The sequence below is a fragment of the Netta rufina genome (genome assembly GCF_964035555.1).
Source record: "Netta rufina genome assembly, chromosome: Z".
Lineage (NCBI taxonomy): Eukaryota > Metazoa > Chordata > Aves > Anseriformes > Anatidae > Netta > Netta rufina.
In genome coordinates, this window is record NC_140126.1 from 12,937,988 (window position 1) to 12,959,489 (window position 21,502).

At 39.1% G+C, this 21,502-nt stretch overlaps 1 protein-coding gene across 1 annotated transcript; it reads right to left on the minus strand.

The window, feature by feature from the left end:
* Positions 1–502: 502 nt before the first annotated feature.
* EMB (embigin) lies at positions 503–20,751 on the minus strand (the record flags this gene model as incomplete). The annotated part of the gene is made up of 11 exons (XM_084305132.1): positions 503–560; positions 2,419–2,452; positions 3,176–3,458; positions 4,414–4,541; positions 7,862–7,950; positions 9,181–9,355; positions 11,362–11,445; positions 12,007–12,096; positions 13,459–13,551; positions 15,687–15,770; positions 20,343–20,751. 11 exons carry the CDS (start codon positions 20,749–20,751, stop codon positions 503–505), a joined length of 1,527 nt encoding a protein of 508 aa, XP_084161258.1.
* Between the last annotated feature and the right edge of the window lie 751 nt (positions 20,752–21,502).

Below are 21,502 nucleotides of genomic sequence, written 5' to 3' on the forward strand. Positions count from 1 at the left end.
TCCCTTGTTTCAGATCTCTGGTACTGCCACATTCCCCACTTTGAGTTCTGCCCTTGCTGTTGCATCCTTCCTCTCTTAATCCCACTTAACATCTAAAATTCCAGCTTGAAAGATTCATCAATAATGCTTCTGCATCTCAGCACCTACTCTGAAATTCACAGAAACGTTTCATGATCAGGAAGCAAACAATTAAGGAAGTTAATCAGGGTCCTAATTTAAGGCCTGCATGGGTGAATGGAACTACTACTCCACAATGAAAGCATTCAGCTACAAAGTTTTGGACTCACTATCTCGCTGATGTAAAACAATTAATGACTACATATTGTTTCATCTACATGGGAACTGTTACTATGTTGTCCCCACATTTAAATAAATAAACATTACAAACATTTGGGATGGCACAGTGGATTTCTTCATTATCCTTGTATTAGGGTACACCAAGAAAAAAAAGTAAACTTTGGTCTATGGATTTTGTCTTTTACTTACATTTCAAGGAACCAGATTAAACTTTTCTGTGTCTAGTGCTACTGTTTTCCACACCGTTGCTTTCTTCTGATTTACTGTAAAAAAGAGGATAAATTTCAAATCTCAACTTCAAAATGCAGGATCAGCATAGTCATCCCAAGATTCAGACTGCATCTGAGATATATTTGGTTTATAAGAAAAAATAAGATTATACAAAACTGAAACACAATAAGTAGAGCCTTTGAGCCAAATAGTGACGGTTTGAGTCAATCACATTCAAAAACAACCCACCATGTGACAGCGATAGTCTTCCCAGAAGTAACTGCTATGCTATCATTTCATTCAGTTCTTTTAAATTTGTATATAAAGTAAATGACCACATAAATAACAGAAACAATACACAGGATAACATTGTCAGTACAACTGACTATATTACATTGGTCACAATCAAGACTTATGCTAGACTTGAATTAACAGTTCCCTTGCTGAAAAAAAAAATCTTTCTGAATCACTATCCTCCTATCTAATACATTGCTGGATGTGACATTTCAATTATGATCTCATCAACCAAGTTTAGCTACATATTAGTCATCATTGACGTAACAGACAAGAAGTGTTCCTTTGGAGCCATTCTCTGTGGTACACAAATTTATCTTCTAAGCAGCCAGTAGTTGAAATAATATTCAATTATTAGAATGAGACAACTAGTACATAGGATAATAGATTTTCCTTACATGTGGTTATCTAATGAGATAGAGCTGTGAATTAAAGATCAAGGAGCTGATCAAAACTATGGCATCACAAAACATCCCACATTTCATCTAACATGAAAACGTACTACTTTAGTGCACTATATTGTGTTATAGTCCTATTGTAATACAGTTTCAGCACATTTATAAGAAGCATGGCTGAGCAACAAAGGCAATTATTCAATTTTCAGCCCAAGACATATCCCCAAACATTCAGCAGTATAATAGCACACTATATTCCCAAGACAAATCCCCACTTCATAGTATAATGGAATTACAGCTTTAAAGCTGTTTGGATAAGGGGAAAAGCACTAAAATGTATTTTCAGCTAGCACTGAAAAAAGAATGGGAGAGTGAAAACAGTGCACAGAAACAAAGAAGGTCACTGCAGCAAGAAATTCAAAAAGGGAAAGGCACTATTCAGAGGCACAGGAACAGCAGATCCACAATATAGGGGCAAAGTCCTTGAGGGAGAAGAAAATGGGAGCCAACTGCAACACATCTAAAGAGAAAAAGGAACTGCTGGGCATCTTGGAAGAGAAAAGGAAAATTAATAGGACAAACAAAGTGTCTGGGCTTCAATGGACAGGGGAAGGGAGAGAAGTAAAAGTTAGGTCAACTACCCTTTAAAAACACATCATCCTAAGGTACAGTGAACCACCAACACTCTAACAGAACAGTGGCAGAAGTGCCTGCAGCTGCTCCCTTGACTCCAGCAAGGCAGTGGATCCAGTGCCCACGGAGCCCAAGCTCTCTGCACAGTGAAGGGTCGCTCCTGAAGATGGAGTTAACAAGACAGCTGACAACACCAGCTCCCAACACCCAGCCACTACAGCCTTACAGGGTACCTAGGACAATCAGGGCTTTGACTGCATGCAATTTAGAGAAACACATTAACAAGGACAAAACAGAAATATGTCAGAAAAAAAAATCAAAGCTCTTCTGAAAAGTTTCCACTTGAATGTGTTTTTCCTTTTAGAATGAGTTTAGAATGAGGAGATAGTTTCCTAACAAAAGAAAACTGAAAATATCTTCCAAACACCAAAATTAAGTGCCAGGTAGAAAACAGCATTCTGCAATCTGGAGTTATGAAGTCTTAAGAAAGAGAATGAACTGTACTTTAGCATTCATTAATCTTTGCCAATTGGAATAACAACTAGTATGAAAGAAGTATTGAAATATAAAATATGAATTCTTTACTTACAGTTGCTCAGTTTGGTCAAACTCTTTTTCAATTTCTGCATAACAGGAAAAGGTAAAACAGAATTATATAAGGTCTTACTTGACTGTAAACACTAAAAAGAGTTATCCTATTGTTAATTATATCATTAATTCTATGCACAAGCAAAACAAATTTTTTTTTTTTTTAAGTTTCTAATTGTTCCTCTACCTAGTGGAAATACTTGCAAATCTGTCAATAAACTTACTTTGATCAAGTTCTATTAATGTGATTTTATATATAGTATATAACATGATATGCGTATACATTAATGCATACCTATGCATGCAATACCCACATATGTAATACATATATATAATTTATATCATCTTGCACATCTAGTTTGGCTCCTCTACGTGCCTTTGGTTCAGCAACAAGGATCACTGAATTTTGTTTAGATGTTTACTTTTTACCTACTATTTGCAGTTGCTTCCATTCCCAGACATTCTCCAAACAGGTATAACAAAACAAATTAATTTAGAAGCAAGGGGAAAAAATATTAAGGACTGTATCAAATCATTTATGAGGAGCTATTTCATATTGAAAGAAATCCATACTTGAATTCAAGATTCATGGAAAAGATTAAAAATTCTGAAGTACATTTTCCTAAAACACTATATTATTTTATCAGGAAGTGTACGGACTAAGTCACACAGAACTTGTATGTGAAGCAGTGTAAGTCATATCCAGCCTTTGGCTGTAATGCCAATGGAAAACTAGGAAAGACTTAAAAAAAGCCTACCTGCACATTTCTCTCTCCTTTTCGAATATATCTCAAAAAGGAAAATAACAGCTACTAATACAACAACTTCAGCCACTATTGCTAGAAAGGGCTTGAGTGGCACCATGAGTGACAGAACTTTAAGCTTCATTTTTCCTTTGCTTTTTCCTAGTTCAAAAGCAGCTTCGCACCAGTATACACCATCATCTTTACTGGTGAGCTTCAGTATCTTCAGTTGGGTTACGTTGGGAAACACTTTATCTATTACATACTTGTCCAACAGCAAAGAGTCATTAATGGCAATCTGAAAATAGAAAATTAGAAGTCATATTAATACAATGAGAAAGTGTTTAATCAAATTACTCGTAACAGTTCTAGTATAGAAAGTAGTATAGAGAGAGATGTAAAATTAATTAAGAATATGTGGCATTTATAAGTAGCCCACCTTAAATGGATTTAGAATAATTTATCTTAGCTGGGCACCATTCGTTCCCTTCATATTTAGTGAACAAAAATATGTACTGTTAGGGAGCAAGTTACTTGACTTGCTTTAGTCAATTAATTTAAGATCACATTAGCTCCTCAGGCTAATGGGGAACCTGAATGCTGGGAAACTGCTGATCTAGGCTCTCAAGGTAGGAGCTGAAGTGAAAAGATTATTTCAGCTCCTTCAGAATCAAGTTGCACAACAGTGTCCACCATAGGATGACTACCTTCAGGTCCATTTTTAAAAAAGGTCTTATTGGCTAGGAAATGGGAACATGCTTGTAAAGACAAGCAGAAAAAGAATGGAGACATTCCTGTTCTCTGTCAAGTTTCCAAAAGCATTACTTGTCTAAAGAAATCATCCTGCTATGGTAAGGTTCTTTGGTGTCAAACAGTAAGATTTGATAAATGTAACCATCATTAATATATTTTTTATTATTATTTATTTTTAAAAAGGTACCACGAGACTCACCTAGTTTGATTTACTACTTTACTCCAGACTGTAGGAGTATAGCAGAGACTTTTCGTACAGTATTTATTTTCCAAGCCAGAACACAAACACTACATCTCTGTAATAATGAGTACTTCTAAATATTGCATAAATGCCTTTTTTGTTTTTAACCCCCCCCCCCAGCAGAGATTTACATTACCTGTCATGGAAATGCAGTCTGTAGTGCCTGAAGTGATTATACTTTTGAGTGTGTCTTTGCTCTTTTTTTTTTTTTTTTTTTTTTTTGCCTTTTTTTTTTTTGGCTGACACATGGGAATCTTACCTGTTCACTTCCATTGGTCATATACCAGGTCCAAGAAATGGGAGTAGAATTGAGACTTTTACAAACCAGCACAGCTATATCTCCTTCATAAGTGATTACAGGTTTGTCTTTTACGTCAATTTTCGGCACTAAGGATAGGTAGAAAAAAGTTCATAAAGTGAGGACTATAGGTTTATACTACAAAAAGACAAAATATATTTAGATACATATTCATAGTAGTCTATTCGTTTTATTTCCCTTTGAATGACTAACACGTAATTATACCACTTACCACATGACTAATGAAAAGTCATTTCAGGCTGATGTTCCAAATGCAGAATTTCTACAGAGGACTACAGAAATACTGTTCTGAGTTTATATATAATCATTAAAGTTGCCAACTTGTATTGGTGATTTCTACCCTTGTCCATTTCCTCTTACCTCCCTGACACCTGTGAGCTAGGTTTCATTTTTAGTACATTAGAAAGTTACAGAAGCTTTTCTGCAATTTCACTCAATTTAGAAACTGCCACACTTCTACTCCAGCTGTAATGCTACCAAGTAATAGCATCAAGCAAGATCTGCATGCAGATCTTTTTGTGTATGACTGAAAGGATCTTTATAGATTAAGGGAGTTTTATAGTTGTAAATATTTTCTTAGCTAAAGTAAAAACAATTTTGGGATATATGTCAGTAAAAAGGACTTTTTGTCCAACCTTGCTAAGCAAGGAACCTGGCCACAAGAAACAAGACGTCAGGTTCCAACTTTGGAGCTATTTGTCCTAACTTTTATAACTGCATATACTCTGCAGCCTCCCAAGAGCAGAAGCCCATAAATGACTTTTGAATATGTTGAGGCATTGCACAGAGATAGAGCTGAGCATATGTGAGATATCACAACAGACTGCATATTTCCCCTTCCCCCTCCTTTCCCTCATTCGTTTGATGTTTACCAGCATGTTTTGCCTTTTATTTTATTTTCATTTGTTAAGTTTCATTGCTCTCTAAGTACAGATCTGGTACATCTTTTAAATGCTATTGGTCACACAAGAAAAAACATGCCAAGAATTTACCTTTAGCAGTTATGACAGAATGATTTGGCATACTTAAAAGAGTAGTGTCAGAGTATCTTCACCTCTGTCATTAAAAGATAGAACTTCACTAATAACTACTACCACCTCCTCTGCAATTTACACATGGTGCAAAAAAATCAAGTTGGAAAAAAAGCAGAAAACATGTCAAAGCAAATACAAAAATCCTTGTAGCCAGCCCAACGAATTTCCATAGTAGTCAAAAAGATTTTGGCCATGCTGATCAGTCTCAAAGCACAATTGTAGACCTAAGCAGCAACACGTGACCACCTCAGATATGATTACGGACATTAATGTCCATCATGCATTCTGGGATCTGGCTCTCCAACAGAGCAGTTTATTTTGCAGGCAGGGATTGTATTCTTTGTCCTCCCAGATTTTTTCTATTCAAATCACCCAGAATGGAGACAAAACACTGCTGCTACAAAAAAAAAAAAAAACAAAAAAAAAACAAAAACAAAAAAAAAAAAAAAACAGGTATTTATATCAGTTTTCCACACTGTTTTAAAGAACAGTTTTGTTTCACAGCACACGTACCTGGACAGTTGCTGAAGCAAGCAAAATCCATGAACAAATGGCAAGTATAAATTACTGAAGACTACAATTTGTTAACGTAGCCATTAATATAGCCTTTGTTAATATAGCCATTATTACAACACTTTGTACTAGTTTAATACTAGTTTAAAACACCCATGAAAAGTCACCATGTTTAATAATCTGAACTTCCTATAAAGCTTCTCAAAACATTACACTCTCCTGCAGACCTGCAGAAGAATTTAACTCCTCTCAAAGCCTTCAGGGTTATTCCAAGCCAGGAGAGGAGTGGTGACAGAAGAAGCAACACATCCAACAGTGCCTAGCAGCCAACTGGAAAAGCTATTGGCATTAGTCACAGCTGTAATGACTTTAGCCATTTTGTCTAGACCAACGCATTACTCATCTCTTACTGCTTGAGAATTATTCTCACTGCGTTATTGACTAAAAGATTCAAGGATTTCTTTCCTGTTTCCTGCACTCTTGCATTAATCATGTGACATGTTGTGCCAGTATTCAGCTACTGTGAGGCAATTCTCCCACCTTCTTATAATAAATCAACCAGTCCTATGCACTGTGTTCTGGAAAAGATTACTTCCTGTTGATGTATTTTTGCCCTTACTGAAATTGTTATTTTACATTTCCAAAAGAATAAGGCTTCCCTTACCTTTTTTAATCTATACAAACTTTGGTAGCCATTCAACTAAATCTTACCCACATATCGGTAAGAAAAGTATACAATCCCTTTCAGAAAAGAAGAGGTTCAAATAAACTACAACTTTGCCTTTCCACAGAATAGCAAGGTAGTCTTCCCTGGTTGAATGCTTGAAAGCAGATAACATCACTATGCAAAACTTTAATGTTCATGAGAGTTTCCTAAAGTCATATGACCAGATACCATACTGAACAAAGCCAGCTTACAGCACGGAGTATTACACAGCCTTGCCAGTTAGATCAGTTGAAGTTACAGTAGTTATTTAGGAGTCAAGAGTTTTTAGGAGGCCGTTTTCAGTCAGAATCTCTCCTAGTACACAGAGTCTCAGGAGCTTTCATAAATCAAATGATTGCCATGCTCACTGCAAACTCTGGATGGTGTGTAGACTGAATGGAAGTAAATTCCATCTGAGATGTATGTCCTCAGTATCTTGTATTTGTTTCATTTCCATGTTTTCTCAGTCAACTGGATTTTACCTACAACTATCAAGGGTGAAATTATTGGAGAAAGAAGGTCTAAGTGTTCAGCTCGTCACTCATGCTGTCCAATGAAGCACACTTACTGTTTATAATATGGGTTGTTCTTACACAAATATATAAATGAAAGACAAACTGAAGCATTAATTTGGTGTTACAGAAATACAACTGAATGTGTTAAAAAAAAAAAACTACCCCCATTCTGCTAATCACTGCTGCTCATGTAACACTAAATCAAAGGCCAAGTTTTCAAGTCATCAGCTCTGCTGTCTGAAGAACTAATATGAGATACCATCCAGAGAGCCTTTTCCACTCTAACCAACCTGCACCAAAAGTAATGAATAGGTACTCCCTCTGGAGGGATTGGGAAGGTAGGGAAAAAATAAGTTACTTTTCTATGGGGAGAGAAAAAAAAATAAAATCAGCTTATGTACTTTTGTTTGTTATCAGGTTTTATTAAAAAGGCTTTTAGTTTCTGCTGCAAAACTTTAGCTTTCTTTCAGTTCTATAGAAATTGTGTTTGGTAGTCATACTCACTTAGCTTGATCATAATTAGTGACTACTCATCAAATTAAATTGCAATTTCCATATTACCAGGAACCATTAATACCAGATTTCAATTGTCAGTTGAAGCAAAATATAACATAACTTGCCTTGTAAATGAAATACCACGCTGAATTCTTTTTCACCTTTTACGGTACAATTGTAACTTCCCAGCTTACTGTTATCCGAGATTGTCAATCTTAAAAAAAAAAAAAAAAAGTTTTACCATGTTGGTTGTTTTTTTTTTTTTTTTTGTCCTAGAGCTGTAAGTTACTGCTGATTAACATTATGAAGAAACCAGCAAAGTTTAGTAGTGGAACAGAGAACAGACACTGGTAAAACAGTAAGACTCAGGTTCAGTGCAATGTAAACCAACACAACATTTTTAAGAAATTAGAAAGCATATACGGAACATACACACCATTCTTACCCTTGTTATTCACAGGCATTCACACAGGACCAAATGTCTTTAAGTAGTATAATCCACAACTTACTGAGTTAGATGTGGCTTCATGAGAAATTTATAGCATATGCTATAAATATAATGCTATATGAAATAATTTAAATGGTTTAATCTTTTTAAAGCCCATCCATCAATGGATTAGTTTAGGTCCAACACAGAACAGCTTAAGAGCTGTCACCTAATAGTTTGACAGCAGGGAAGATGCTGGACTATATTGATTTTACAGAAATTTTTTGTGTTTGTGTATATGGAGTAGTAGAACAGTGATAGAACATTCTCATCACATTTTCCATTACAGAAATTTTATATGGACATTACTGATGTTAAGTTAATTTCTTTAGGCTTTGTTTTCTTGGAACTACCTGGTAAAAGTTAACCCATTTATTATTTGACTTAAAAAGAAAAAAAAGTAAATTGTATCAATTGAATAACAATTTTTACATTATTTCTCAAGTTTATGCAGAGCTGTAAAACAGTTCTGAAAACCTTTAAGCCAAGCCAAATAATATCTCCTGTAAATCTTATTCCTTCTTCTCTTTCTTCTGATGGTTATGAAGTAAAAAATCGGTCACTGATGCCATTCAAACTTCTGCAAAACAACACTGATGAGAGAATGGTAGATAACCGTAGTAGGAAAAGAAATTGAGACCAATTAGCAATCTCAGACTGCAATTACTACTTTGCTTACTGAACAGAATTACCAGGCCTCAAAGAACCACTACCCTTATCCTATACTCTTATCTTGAAGAAACATTATTTATCCAGCACTGAAAGAAGAAACAGGAGATCTTCCTCCAGGCTTGATGTAACTGCAACCTTCTTTCCTCTTCTCAGCTTCAGTATGCTGTTATGAGCACCTATTAATCATTGCATTCAGTTCTTTTTTAATACACACAGGCATATACACATCCCTAAACGAATGATGTAACAATTCCTTAAAGTCAAACTGCAAAGAATGCTACTTACTGGATGCTCCAGCTATTTTCCGTTTTATTGATGTGTCCAATTGTTTCATTTCCCTTCTTCCAAGTCACTTGAATCACTTTCAGAGAGGAATATTTATCATCCAGTTTGCATGTGAGCTCAATTCTCACTGCACGGTCCAAAGTGATATTTTTTACCACAGCAGGACCAGAATCATCTAACAGAGGTTGAAAAGAAGATATTTTTCATATAAATACTAATTTCTTTGTTCTAAGGAAAGAAGAGATTCAAAGATAGTGCTCACCATTACACGGGATTATAGTATTCATTGTTACACTTTCCAGTGTGAACAAATTACAATACAAATCAGCTTTTGACAGCAGTTTTTCTTTTAAACGTAACTGAGTTATTATACATACCCATTACAAAAACAACATAGTGACTCAATTATACAGATAGACATCCTAGAAGGCTCAAATATAGATTCATATTCATATCACTGAGAGAAAGACAGATCTATGATTTGATTTATTCTTGTTTTGGGTTAAATTATGAAATACTTTGTTCTCACAGGAGGTGGGATAGGAATTGGGGTAACAGTGTCTGCACAGTATAAACCTCCATTTTGACTTGTATCTGACATTAAAAAAAAAAAGTTAACAACGTTGTAATGAATACATGCTTAGAGGATTAAAAGTGTATTGCTATATACGTATAGTTTGTCACAGAATCATAGAATACCTTGAGTTGGAAGGGACCCACAAGAATCACTGAGTCCCAATCCTGGTTCCACACAAAACCACCCAAAAACCAAACCAAGTGCCTGAGAGCATTGTCCAAATGCATCCTGAATTCTGGCAGGCTCAGTGCCGTGACCACTGCCCTGGGCAGCCTGTCCCAGTGCCCGACCACCCTCTGGGTGCAGAACCTTTCCCTAACCCCCAGCCTGACCCTCCCCTGTCCCAGCTCCATGCCGTTCCCTCGGGTCCTGTCACTGTCCCCAGAGAGCAGAGCTCAGCGCCTGCCCCTCCGCTCCCCTCGTGAGGGAGCTGCAGGCCGCCATGAGGCTTCCCCTCAGCCTGCTCTGCTCTGGGCTGAGCAAACCAAGGGACTCAGCTGCTCCTCTTATCTCTTCACCTCTAGACCCTTCACCACCTTTGCAGCCCTCCTTTGGGCACTCTAACAGTTTTATGTCCTCCTTATACTGTGGAGCACAAAGCTGCATACAGTACTGAAGGTGAGGCCACACCAGTGCAGAGCAGAGAAGGGCAATCACTTCCCTTGACAGGTTATATTAACGTTATATTAGTAATGTTATATTAGTAATATCAAAAGGAGCTTGCCATTATTTATATGCATCTATGTATCAGCCAGTTGCAAATTTTTTCAGTGCTGTAAAATTATGGATATTGTCCTGCTGCCAGTGAAGTTGTTAAAATCCACAACCTTATTATTGCTGGATCTGGCCTTTAATACTATAGCTGCTCAGCTTGAAACCAAACCATTTTCAAACGTATTTATGGCTGACTCCTATTAACGAGCCACTGGAATTATATATGTCAATTTGAAAACCCTGCAATGTAGGGAAAAAAGTAACTGTTTTTTGGCTTTTAACCAGATCCATGAGCCTGAAGTATGCATAAACAGAAAGTAGGTTTCAACAGCAAAGTTATCTTCTCCAATCCATATAAAGAAACAGCCTTTTATGAAAGAAAAAAATCACCTCTGACTTTGTACTCTTCAACACTGGCATTTTATTTCATAACTTTTCTTTCATGCCTTCTAGACACAACTGAGGTTAGCCTACCTAATACTCTGTGAAAATTCATTCTGGACCTCACCTCAACCGCAGGCCCACCCTGTAGTACTTGACAGTCAAGAAAGTGTACTTGGATTTCACACCTTGAGTCCTTTCTCAGAGAAAACGTTTTAAAGTACAACTCTGACTGGCTAATGAAAATCATACCTAAAAAGCAGAAAAGTCTGGCTGAAGCAGAACCACCAGATACTCCCAAAGAATATTCAAACTCTTTTGAGTCTGACAGAGACATTTTCAGCTTACAGAACAGCGTGCCCAGAACTCCAAGTTCCAGCTGAAAAATTACAGCTCTGTTGAACTCAAGAGGTACAACACATCAATCTTATACAGCAGAGCCATAATCAGTGCAACTCATTTATTAGATCCATTTATTAAACTCAGTAAGTAAGCCAAGCATAACTCACCTTGGCTGTTTATGATCAAAGTAATTTTGCAAACAGAATTAGTTTCACAATAGTAAAGTTTTACAGTCAGGCTAGTCACAGTGGCTAAAAATAGAAGGGGTACCTTTTGAAATTCATTATTCTAAAATTAAATCCATATTTGAAATGAATGGAACATGAAAACCCTATGCTGTTGAAGATTAGCCATTAGGTACGCTGCTATCTAGGGCATCTGTACCAAGAGTACTTGTACCAGAGCAAGGAACAGACACTATCTTATTAGGTACCTAGTTTTATATTAGAAGAAAATCATTCTGTAAGAAAATACAGCATAAATGCTATGTGACTATCCTTAAAATATCATACCAGTATTTTGCACAGGAGTTCTAAATGATCTCTTTCAATTCTAAGTAATTCCTGTTAGATCAGTTTTTCTATTTATAACTATTATCTTTATATTATAACTATTTTTTTGGTTAAAAATAGCTATAATGCAACTAATTCATTCATTTTTCTCTAAATGACCTCATCACTTGCCCATTCACTTGCTGTGAATGGCTTACTTCAGAAAGAAGTTAGCCATCATTTATCTCCTGAAACAAACAGAAAATATTGTATGCAATCACTGATATTTGGTGTAACGTAACTGGAAGAGAACATACTCACCAGGAAGGACTACTTCATACTTCTCATAAGAGCTATGAGATGTGTTTGACTTGGTGTCCTGCTTGAACTCCTGCGTGGTAAGATCCAGACCTACAAGGTGGTGGGGAAAGTGAAGTGGTATATTACGATGCTATAAAAGGTAGTCATGCAGCAATATGGTATTGCATTTGTTTCTTACAGCAATCTTTCAGGGGGAAAAAAAAATAAAGCTTTGCCAAAGCTGACTCCTATGGAGATCCTTTCATATAGTTTGTATTAGTAGCCACAATCTTTAAGTATCAGGGTCGTATGGCCATTTTTGTAATAATTATACCATTTTAGAATATGTTTTTTACTTTTTATATAATGCTTTAAATGTAAATTTCAGAATACTCCAAAAAGGCCACTGTTATCTATTTCACAGCCTGATTCAACGAGTCATTTTTATATGCGTCCTTTTCTTAAGGACAGGATGTGGATCCTAGACCTGTACGGTACTACAGCAAAGTTAAACAGGGCTTAGAAAAGTAATAAACATTGGAAAAACAGGAAGAGAATACAGAAGGACGGAACAGTTATTCCTGATACCACTACAATTTAACAGCCACAAAGCTATAGGTAGACCATCTTCTCCAGATACTGCTTCACTGAATCTAGAGGCAAGAATGCTCTGGGTTTCAGTGGTACATGGTCAGAGTTCTACAATACTCCACAAGACTCCTGTTATACTCACGGGGAATTTGCTTCCCCACATAGTATGCATTGACGCACTTTATCATCTGCCTTACTTAGGTGTAGTCCCTTCCTTCTGGGGGCAAAAGTGACATTTAAAAGGGATTAGTTGGCCAGCAATATGCCTTTTCTGTAGGGCTAAGGACAGCATACTGCTAAGAGATTACACTTACAAATCTACAAAACTTGAGACAGTTGTCAGGTAGGCAACTGTGGGATTAAACTTTATGCTTACCACTATACTTCTGCTCTTCACATTTCAAGAACGGAGCAATAAAGTAAATTAACAAAGCTGTAGCTTTAACAGCAGATGCTGACCAGCTAAGGAAACATCACCCTTCCACTTCTACATAAGTAATTGTTTCATTGGTTCTGTAAACAATTCAATTTCATTGGTTCTGTAAACAATGTGAACAATTGGTCCAGTAAACAAGTTCCTAGTAAACTGAAGTGCGCGCTCTGGGAAAATGCAGTGGAAAATACACTTAAAGGAAAGGTCAATTCAATGCAACTACAGGAATCTTCCATTTTTTCAGTTTCTGGATCCTTTCTGTACAGCTTTAAACAGAACTTGTACAGTCTTGATTTCAAACTTTTTATGGAGGAATTATATTATTGGTAATTGCCAAGATAATTACTTGATAAGTTAAAACAAAAATGACAAAAAAAAAAAAAAAAAGACATGGCAGAACCTTGGGGTAGCTGAAATTTCTGAAGTATAAGACATCTAACTGTTTTTACCAAGTGTAGATGCATCAGGTCCAACTGTCAAGTGATCTGAAATGCTGCCTCCCCACGTTTGCCGGTTCACAGTTTGTGTAGTTGTCATGGGCTCTGAAAGGTTTAAAAACAAAGCTGTTAGATATTGACTTTATTATCTTTACATTTCAATGACAAAAAAATAAAAATACACATGTTAAATAAAATACACTATGTATTTTAAGCCTTGTGTTTTACATACTTAGAAAGTAGTTCTATTCTCAGTTTTTTATTGTTTACATAATTTAATATGAATTATCATTTTAGGTTGAATCTGCCTAATCATACAGTATTGTAGGAGGAAATGATCCCAGGTTTTGTAGAAGGAAAGACTTCATTATCTCTCTTGTCTATGGATTGAGAAGGTTCCCAAGTGTTCCCCTTTGGAGTCAGGAAGATAAGAGAAAACTGGGCTACAGCTTCTCTAAGCACTGGGTGGCAGAGTTGATCACTATGCAGTAGAAAACCCATCTCTGAAAGCCTAAGCATACTCAAGGTATTTCTCCTTTCCTTTCGCTGCATAAAATAATGATTTTAGAGGTACGGTTCTAAAAAACAAATACACACACGCTTCTCAGCTATAGCTGTTGCCAGAATCTGGTTGTGCTGAAGGAAGTCCCTGCTAGTGGTTTGCATCTTGTCTATCTCTGAGCAAGTGTAAGCAGAGGTACCACATGCCTTCAAACTGATTGCCCATTCTGTAAAGCAAGTTTGTTTTGTTTTTTTCACCATGTCAGCATGTCAATTCACAACCTGAGGAATGTTACGCCACAGGCAATTAGTCTTATGCGCGAGTTGTGCCATCTGCGCTTTCACACCTTCCCTCATGCTTCAGTCAGTTTAAAGAAACAATAAACCTTTATATTAAGGTGGACGATGTGGAAGCACTTAAGGCTAGTTCATTTGGTAGCTGTTGACAGTAGAGTGTTATTGTCAATCCTGACTACTAGTCCAAAATTCGCTTTTTTTTTAAGCAACCAAATTATGAAACTGTCTCCTAGTGCTAGACACTATGTCTTTCTCCGAACAGGAGTGCAAACAAGCCTCAATCTCTGTCTGAAGTAGAAACAAACAAGTTTAAAAGTTTACACCTGAGACATGAAGGCTGAAGAAGGTCTGGGAATAATCTGTGTATGTGTGCAAATGCTGTGACAGCACACCAAGGTTGTTCTCGATTATCCAAGTTTATGTGAGCGTACTATATGCATCACCTGGTTCATTTCTGAAATCCTTCAAGGTGATGGATAACAACTACCATACAAACTGGCACTGGTACCTTCTGAATTTATCTCCAAAAAATAGAAAATAAAACAGACAACTTATAGAATGGCTTGCACACTGATAGATTTCTCATACTGTCTTTCTTCCTCAAACTGCCTATCAAATGAACATAGTCAAATAAGGTCACATTATGCAAAATACCTTGTGTACTTTACTTCATGTATAGGTCTGTGTATGCGTGTGCATGCAGAGTTATTAAATCCATTAGATATTGCACTTCAGCTCTCAAACACATTTTGCTAAAAAAGCACTGAAGATGAACATCAGGGAACTAGCACCATCTTCAAAGATAGAAGAGTGGTTAGAATAACTTATCAGAACTTGCTATGAGTTCACATATAAATACACCTAGCCCATGTTAATCAGCAAGAGCTTTGGTGCACTGCTGAACTCCCGCTGCTCTTCTTTGAGGTAGGAATAAACAATCATCGGTTTCTTCTCCAGTATGGAACACACTACCCCCAATCACAACCACAATTAGGGTCCCCAAATAAAGGGCAGGAACAACATAAGGTTAGGACACGTAGATAATTAGATAGATGAAGGTAAAATGATTCTGTGACATTATTGCATACCTCACTAATACAAGAGCGAAGTCTTCACATGAAAAATTGTCAAGTGGTAGGTGCTGGAACAGAACCTCCTGCAATGTTTCTGGTTTGGGAATTGTCACTTCTCTGGGGTCATTGTCTGATTTTATGGCAATTTCACGGAACTGTCAGCTTTTTCCACAGTCCATGAGTTGCTTATGATGCTTACATTTTTGAAGTGGCTTGAAAAGGCCTAGATAATGCATTTGCTTCTTTTTCTTCTTAAGAATATTACAAAAGAATTAATTAGTCTGAAAGTGTAAACTCTACACACAGTAAGGTAGGATCATTGGGGAAAAAAGTATAATGACTCTAGGTATAGTGAAATAAAATAATTACCAGGAGATGATTTAAGTCCAGTTGGCATCCGAGTCAAAGAGTTCTCGTGAGTCTGATTGGCATCCTGTGGTGTCACAGCTAGATCTAAAAAGAAAAAGGCTTTAAAGAAGCTTTGTTCTCTCAGAAATGATTAAGAAATACCTAGTTCATGAACAGAATTCAAAGAGAGCCTCCCCACTACCATTGTTTTCTTGACTTCTGAGCATAAACGGACAAAATGCAAAAAACTTATTTTTAATTAGTTGACTTTCGCTTATTTTAGGCAAGAGAGCTTGAAGAGGCTCTGTCTTTTACTTGACCTTTCTAATTACCTGATGGAGAGTTTTGTGTTCAGATCTTTTCCTCTAGTCACCCTTTAGTCAGATCACTCTTCTCAGCTATTCTTCAGAAATTTCAGCAGACAAGTAAGCTTTATAACCAGTACTCAAGACCCATCCTGTTTGTAGACTTAGCTTATGGCAGCAGATAATACTGATATTAATTGATTATTTTTAAACAGATTGGCAGATTCAGCAATACAATAACAAATCCATTACAACCTTGCATACATCTACCTTTTGACAGAGTGAACCACTACATTACCTTCAACTATCACTTTGATGAGCAAAAGAAAAGCTATCTGTGTCACCCCATACACTGACTTCACTAAATAATGCTAATCACTATTTCAAATTTCCCCAACACCGGCACAAGTCTGATTTGACTCTTACAATACATTTTTTGTAAGACTGAGGCAACACTCCAGAGTTTTGCTTTACATTCCTGACTGGAGAAAGGACAGCAGGGGAAGAGGGAAATTTTTTAAGATTAGTTTTAGTATGCTGCTGTGTCACTACTCAGTTGTGAATTCAAGATCCCTGGAAAATTTACATAGACAGAGATGCTTTCAGCTTACTTTCTGCTCTCACATTTGGATGACAGAACTAGTTAGATTAAAATAAAGATTATCTTCACATGATTAGTTATTTCAGGACATTGACTTATCAGTAGGATGTGTTCTTCCTTAGAGCAACCTCACATCAGTAGCTTTTAAGTGATTTGGCCAATTGTTACAAAGCTGCGTTTGTAGCCAGGGAAAGAAGGGCACATAGGTTGTGTTTTGCAGTTTTAAGTACAGACAGAAGAGGTAATAAACTCTACTAGATATTCAAGACAGCATCAAGCATGGAATGAAAAATGAAGAGCTGCATCAGTTTGAACACATTCAGACTTGTTGAGAGCCATGTGCCTTCAGAGCAGCTGGTAAAGTTTCATACTGCTAGTTTCCTACAAGTGAACAATGCTACTAACACTCCTATGCTGTTTAAATACTACAGGCACAGACAGACAGGCTTTCTCCATGGCAGCTCCAGTGTACTATCACTAAACTGCATCAGAATCATGCCTGGCTCGCACTATCTGCTCTCTCAATCTGCACATCATACTTCACCCAGTTTGGATCAAGATTATAAGGTAGTTGAAGAGTGTAATTTAAAACAAAGCATTTGTGGTTCTTCACAATTGGCATTTTATTTTTCATAGTTAATTAGTGCACTGGTCCCACAGCCAAAAGTGCCCCTCTGCCATTCTCCCAAAGAAGGTAAGAAATAAAGAAAATTTGTACAGACTGAGTACCTGCTGCCTTATGAACCAGCTGTGAGAAAGACAAGTCTTATGTTCTGCTTGAGAGAAGTGATGAGAGGGAGGGGTATAATGTTCCTGATATTAAGGCTAAGGTTGAAGGTCCATGAATTTTATATCTCTGCAGCATCTTCAGGCATTCTGAGGGAGTCATGGTGCCATGGATCACCTGATTCTGTGTCAGCTTAGTAGACACAGCACCTGCACAGTAATTAGAATACCCCAAGATGATAAATTTAGAAGGCGCCAGTGCCAAGCTCTACAGCACTTCTGTTATCACTCTGCAATGAAGCCAAACAACCTGCAACATGGTTTGCATACTAACAGGATTCTCATCTTGGCTGTCCTCCTTGATTAACATACCAAGTGAAAGCAGTTGAGGAGTGTTATTTCTGATCACCATTGATTCTACATCTGTCCATACATAAAACTACATGGCATGAAGTACCACCGCACCTCATCCTTTCATATGCATCCTGCTGAATAGCATAGGTTATCAAGATGACCCACTGCTGCATGATCAGTGTGATCAAGGCAGGCAGTGATGTAAGCATATCCAATAATAACTTCTCAAACTATTGACTCAGGGCTGGAATGCCTTAGCCTATAATTGATTTGCATTAGCTTTAATCAATAGTGAGGACTGCTGAGTTCTTCTTGCCCTAATCTTTACACAGAAAGGAGCAGATGAATATGAGGACACCAATGTATTTTTCTACCACCCCTGCTGTAGCCAGTATTTGGGAGATAAAGCATGATGTATACCATACTTGTAATCACCAGAGAAATTTCAGGCTTTTTAATTTATTTGCTCACTTTGATTTCTACAAACAGCCTGGCCCACTTAAATGTCTTCACTAAAATGCAGCAGAGAAAAATGGTTAAGTAGGGAAAGAATGAGATACAATTTGGTGTAATTTAGCATCATTAATTTAATGTTTATTATCAATGAATTTAATACCCATTATTTCCTGTGGAAATGCATTCAGCAGTTTCCAAGACTGGCAGCCGGAATCTCCTAGAGCCACTAGAAAGGAAAAAGCTGCAGTCTGAGCTCTCATGAAGCACCGGAGGATCCAAACAAAGGGCTTTCAAATGCCCCTATGAGAAGCCCTGCCTTCAGGGCAAACCAGAAAACAAGAACACGGAAGCAGAGTTTAAGAAAACAGGTGTATCTACCACTCACAGAGCTCCTTGGTATCTTTAGGGGCGGAAGCTAGCACATGAGATGTGGTGGGTTTGCTCTTCTTAAAAGAATCTGGCAGCATGTGCTCCAACTAACCCATGCAACTGAAACAGCATTCAAGTGAAGCAGCAAGCTCTGAAGAACTCTACACCTTGACACAGCAACTAGATTACCCTAAACTCAGTACAGAATAAAAGTAATGGTTAAAATATTTCAAAGCAATTAAATTTATCAGGACTGGAAGACAAAAACAACAGAATCATAAAAACTCTACTCAAGTTACTTATCTGAAAATAACATCTAGGAGGCCTTTTGGCAACAGCCTGACCAGCTGCAGGGGGATATCTCACCAAACCTGCTGCAACTCAGTCCTTGTGCATGTGGTACTCCCTCCATTCGCTTTTGCTGCAAACATTCATTTTGACTGAAGCCCGCTGAAGCTGCACTTCTCCAGAACATACTGTTTTCTGGACTTCACCAAAAGGCACTGTTAGAATAGTTCTTCCAAGGTTGCAAGAACTTTACTTTGGAGAACCTGTCCAGAGAGTCTCTATGCTTGAAAGAATAAAGCAGTATTTTCCAGCACTTAAGGCAATATGCAAACCATAGTATGAAGCCTACTTACTCAAGTTGCTTCTCTTAAATGCTTTCATATTTATAAGAAGTCTGAGAAACAATAACCTCACTTTATACACACAGAGGGTAAAACAGGGTAAAGTCATTGTTTCATTTCTGATGTCTGCTCAAAACCAAACATGGTATCTACTACTTTAGAAAGATGGTAGATTTGCAGAAACTACCTAACAGAGCGTTTTTGTTTTGTTTTTGGCAAAGAGGTTCTCATTTCACTGATGGCTTTACATAAGTTTAGAATTTCTTCAGTCACCATTAGGTACAGGCTCTGGTAGTAATAATCATCAAAAATTAAGTGTCATCTGGCCAGGTTGCCAAACCATGACTCACAGGTTCCTACAAATATTATGCCATGTACAGTCACAAAACTTTTTGATCACTGAGATCCTGTTAAAAAGGTATTTTACTTTATGTGTGTACATAAATACACATATTTTACACAAGCTTTGAGAACTACAAGACATTTTCTGTCCTTCAGTGTTTTCTTGTTAAACTACTATAAACTTGAAGATTATCACCATGGAGGAATCTGTATAGCTCTCCTTTCAGTGTTGGAGTGATTAACAGAGGAACCACAAAATGTGTAACTACTTACTCATATACAGCATATGGAAAATGCAGCTGAAGAATTAATAATATTCACGTAACATGCAGAACTGCCAGCCTTGGCAAGATGTGCCCCAACAACTGCATCCTCTATGCAAAATATGCAGAAATCTGGTATTTCCATCCATTACCCTTCTGTGGCACTCTGCCAGACTTTAAAAACAGTGGTCAATAATAGAAATCCACTGATTTTAGAAGTATGCTCCTGTTTCCTTAGAAGGGGCTGGCCTGCTCTTGGACTGCTGAAAAACACCAGAGAAAGCACACATCCCAGAACATTCAGGTCCTTTTTTTATGAATATTTTAAAAGCAGCACTGAAAGCTGCTACATAAGACTCCTCCAAGAGACATTTTTCAGGCCCTTAAAGGCATACTGATGTTTGACTAAACTAGCTTACCTGCTTAAGGCTCAGAGGGACTGGGGGGTTTTCAGGACCTTAATAACGCGCTATTTGTTAAAAATATGGCAGCCACCAAGCGCTACGCCTCAACCTCCCCTGCCCTAGCCTCGTGAACTAATAAATCCTCCCATCTGCGAGGCAGAAGGCGGGCAGGGCGGAGGATCTGGAGCCACCAGACCATCACCCGTCCCCGGGGGCGACCTCACTTGCCAGCAGGCCCGGGCTCTGTCCCCAAGCCGGTTTCTGAGGGACAGCGCGAGGCACACCGGGGAGCAGGGGGGTTCGCTTCGACGCCCGGGGGAGGGGGGCGGCTGATGGAAGGACGAGCCTCACCGCCGGGCCGAGAGGCGCCTCCTGGGCACGCCACCGCCTCAGCCCGGCGGCAGCAGGATCCCAGAGGGATGCTCCGGGGGGCCGCGGGACCGGGTGCGAGGAGGCGCTCCCGGACCCCTTCACCCAGCCCACCCTGAGCCCCGCGGCGGCTTCGCAGCGGCGCCGGCCGGCGAGAGGAGGGAGGGGAGCGCTTACCTGCGGGGCTCCCTCCCGGGAGGCTGAAGCAGACGCAGAGCAGCAGCAGCAGCAGCCGCCCCGGGCAGCTCCCTGAGCAGCGTGCAGGCATGGTGGGCTCCCCGCCGCCGGGATCCTCCGGCCACCCGCCCTCCCTCCCTCCCTCCCTGCGCGCTCCGCTCGGCGCCGCGCCCCGCCGCAGCCCCGCTGGCCCAGCCCCGCGATACCGCCCTGCTGGGGAAAGCCTGGAGCGGGCCGCAGCGGCTCTGAGGTGGGGTGGGGTGGGAGGGGGGCCGGCTGCCGCAGTGGCGACAGGAGCCTAAATAAAAATTTAAAAAAAAAAAAAAAAAAGGGAGAAGGAAGAAAGGAAAAAAAAAAAAAAAAGCCCGCAACGCCACAGGCACGGCGAACGTCAGGCGGCGGTTGCACAGGTCGCCGCCGCGCCCCGCGGGCAGGACATGCCACCGGCGGGGCGGCAGCGGCCCCGCTCGGCCTTTATGCGGAGCCGCGAGGGCGGGGGTGGGAGCGGGCGGCAGGCGGAGGGGGCTGCCGGACCACAGCGGCCTCGGCGGCGGCCCGAGGAGCTGCCCCAGCCCTTTCGGGGGCTGGCCGGCTTCGTGGTGTTGGCCGAAAGGGGGCTGCTGCCGCCGGACCACCTCTTGCCTGAACGAAGTCATGGGGCAGCTGGCTCCAGTAAGGTTTCCTGAGAGAAGATTACCTAGGGAAGAGCACGGCCTTTCTCTGCCCTTTGTCTGCTGATCTCCTGGAAAGCCCAGCTTTGAGGGTCAGTGGCTCTAAGGCAGCTGGGTTATACTGTATCAGAGTGCAGGCTTTTCAAGGGTCTTTGCTGAATCTCCTGGCTT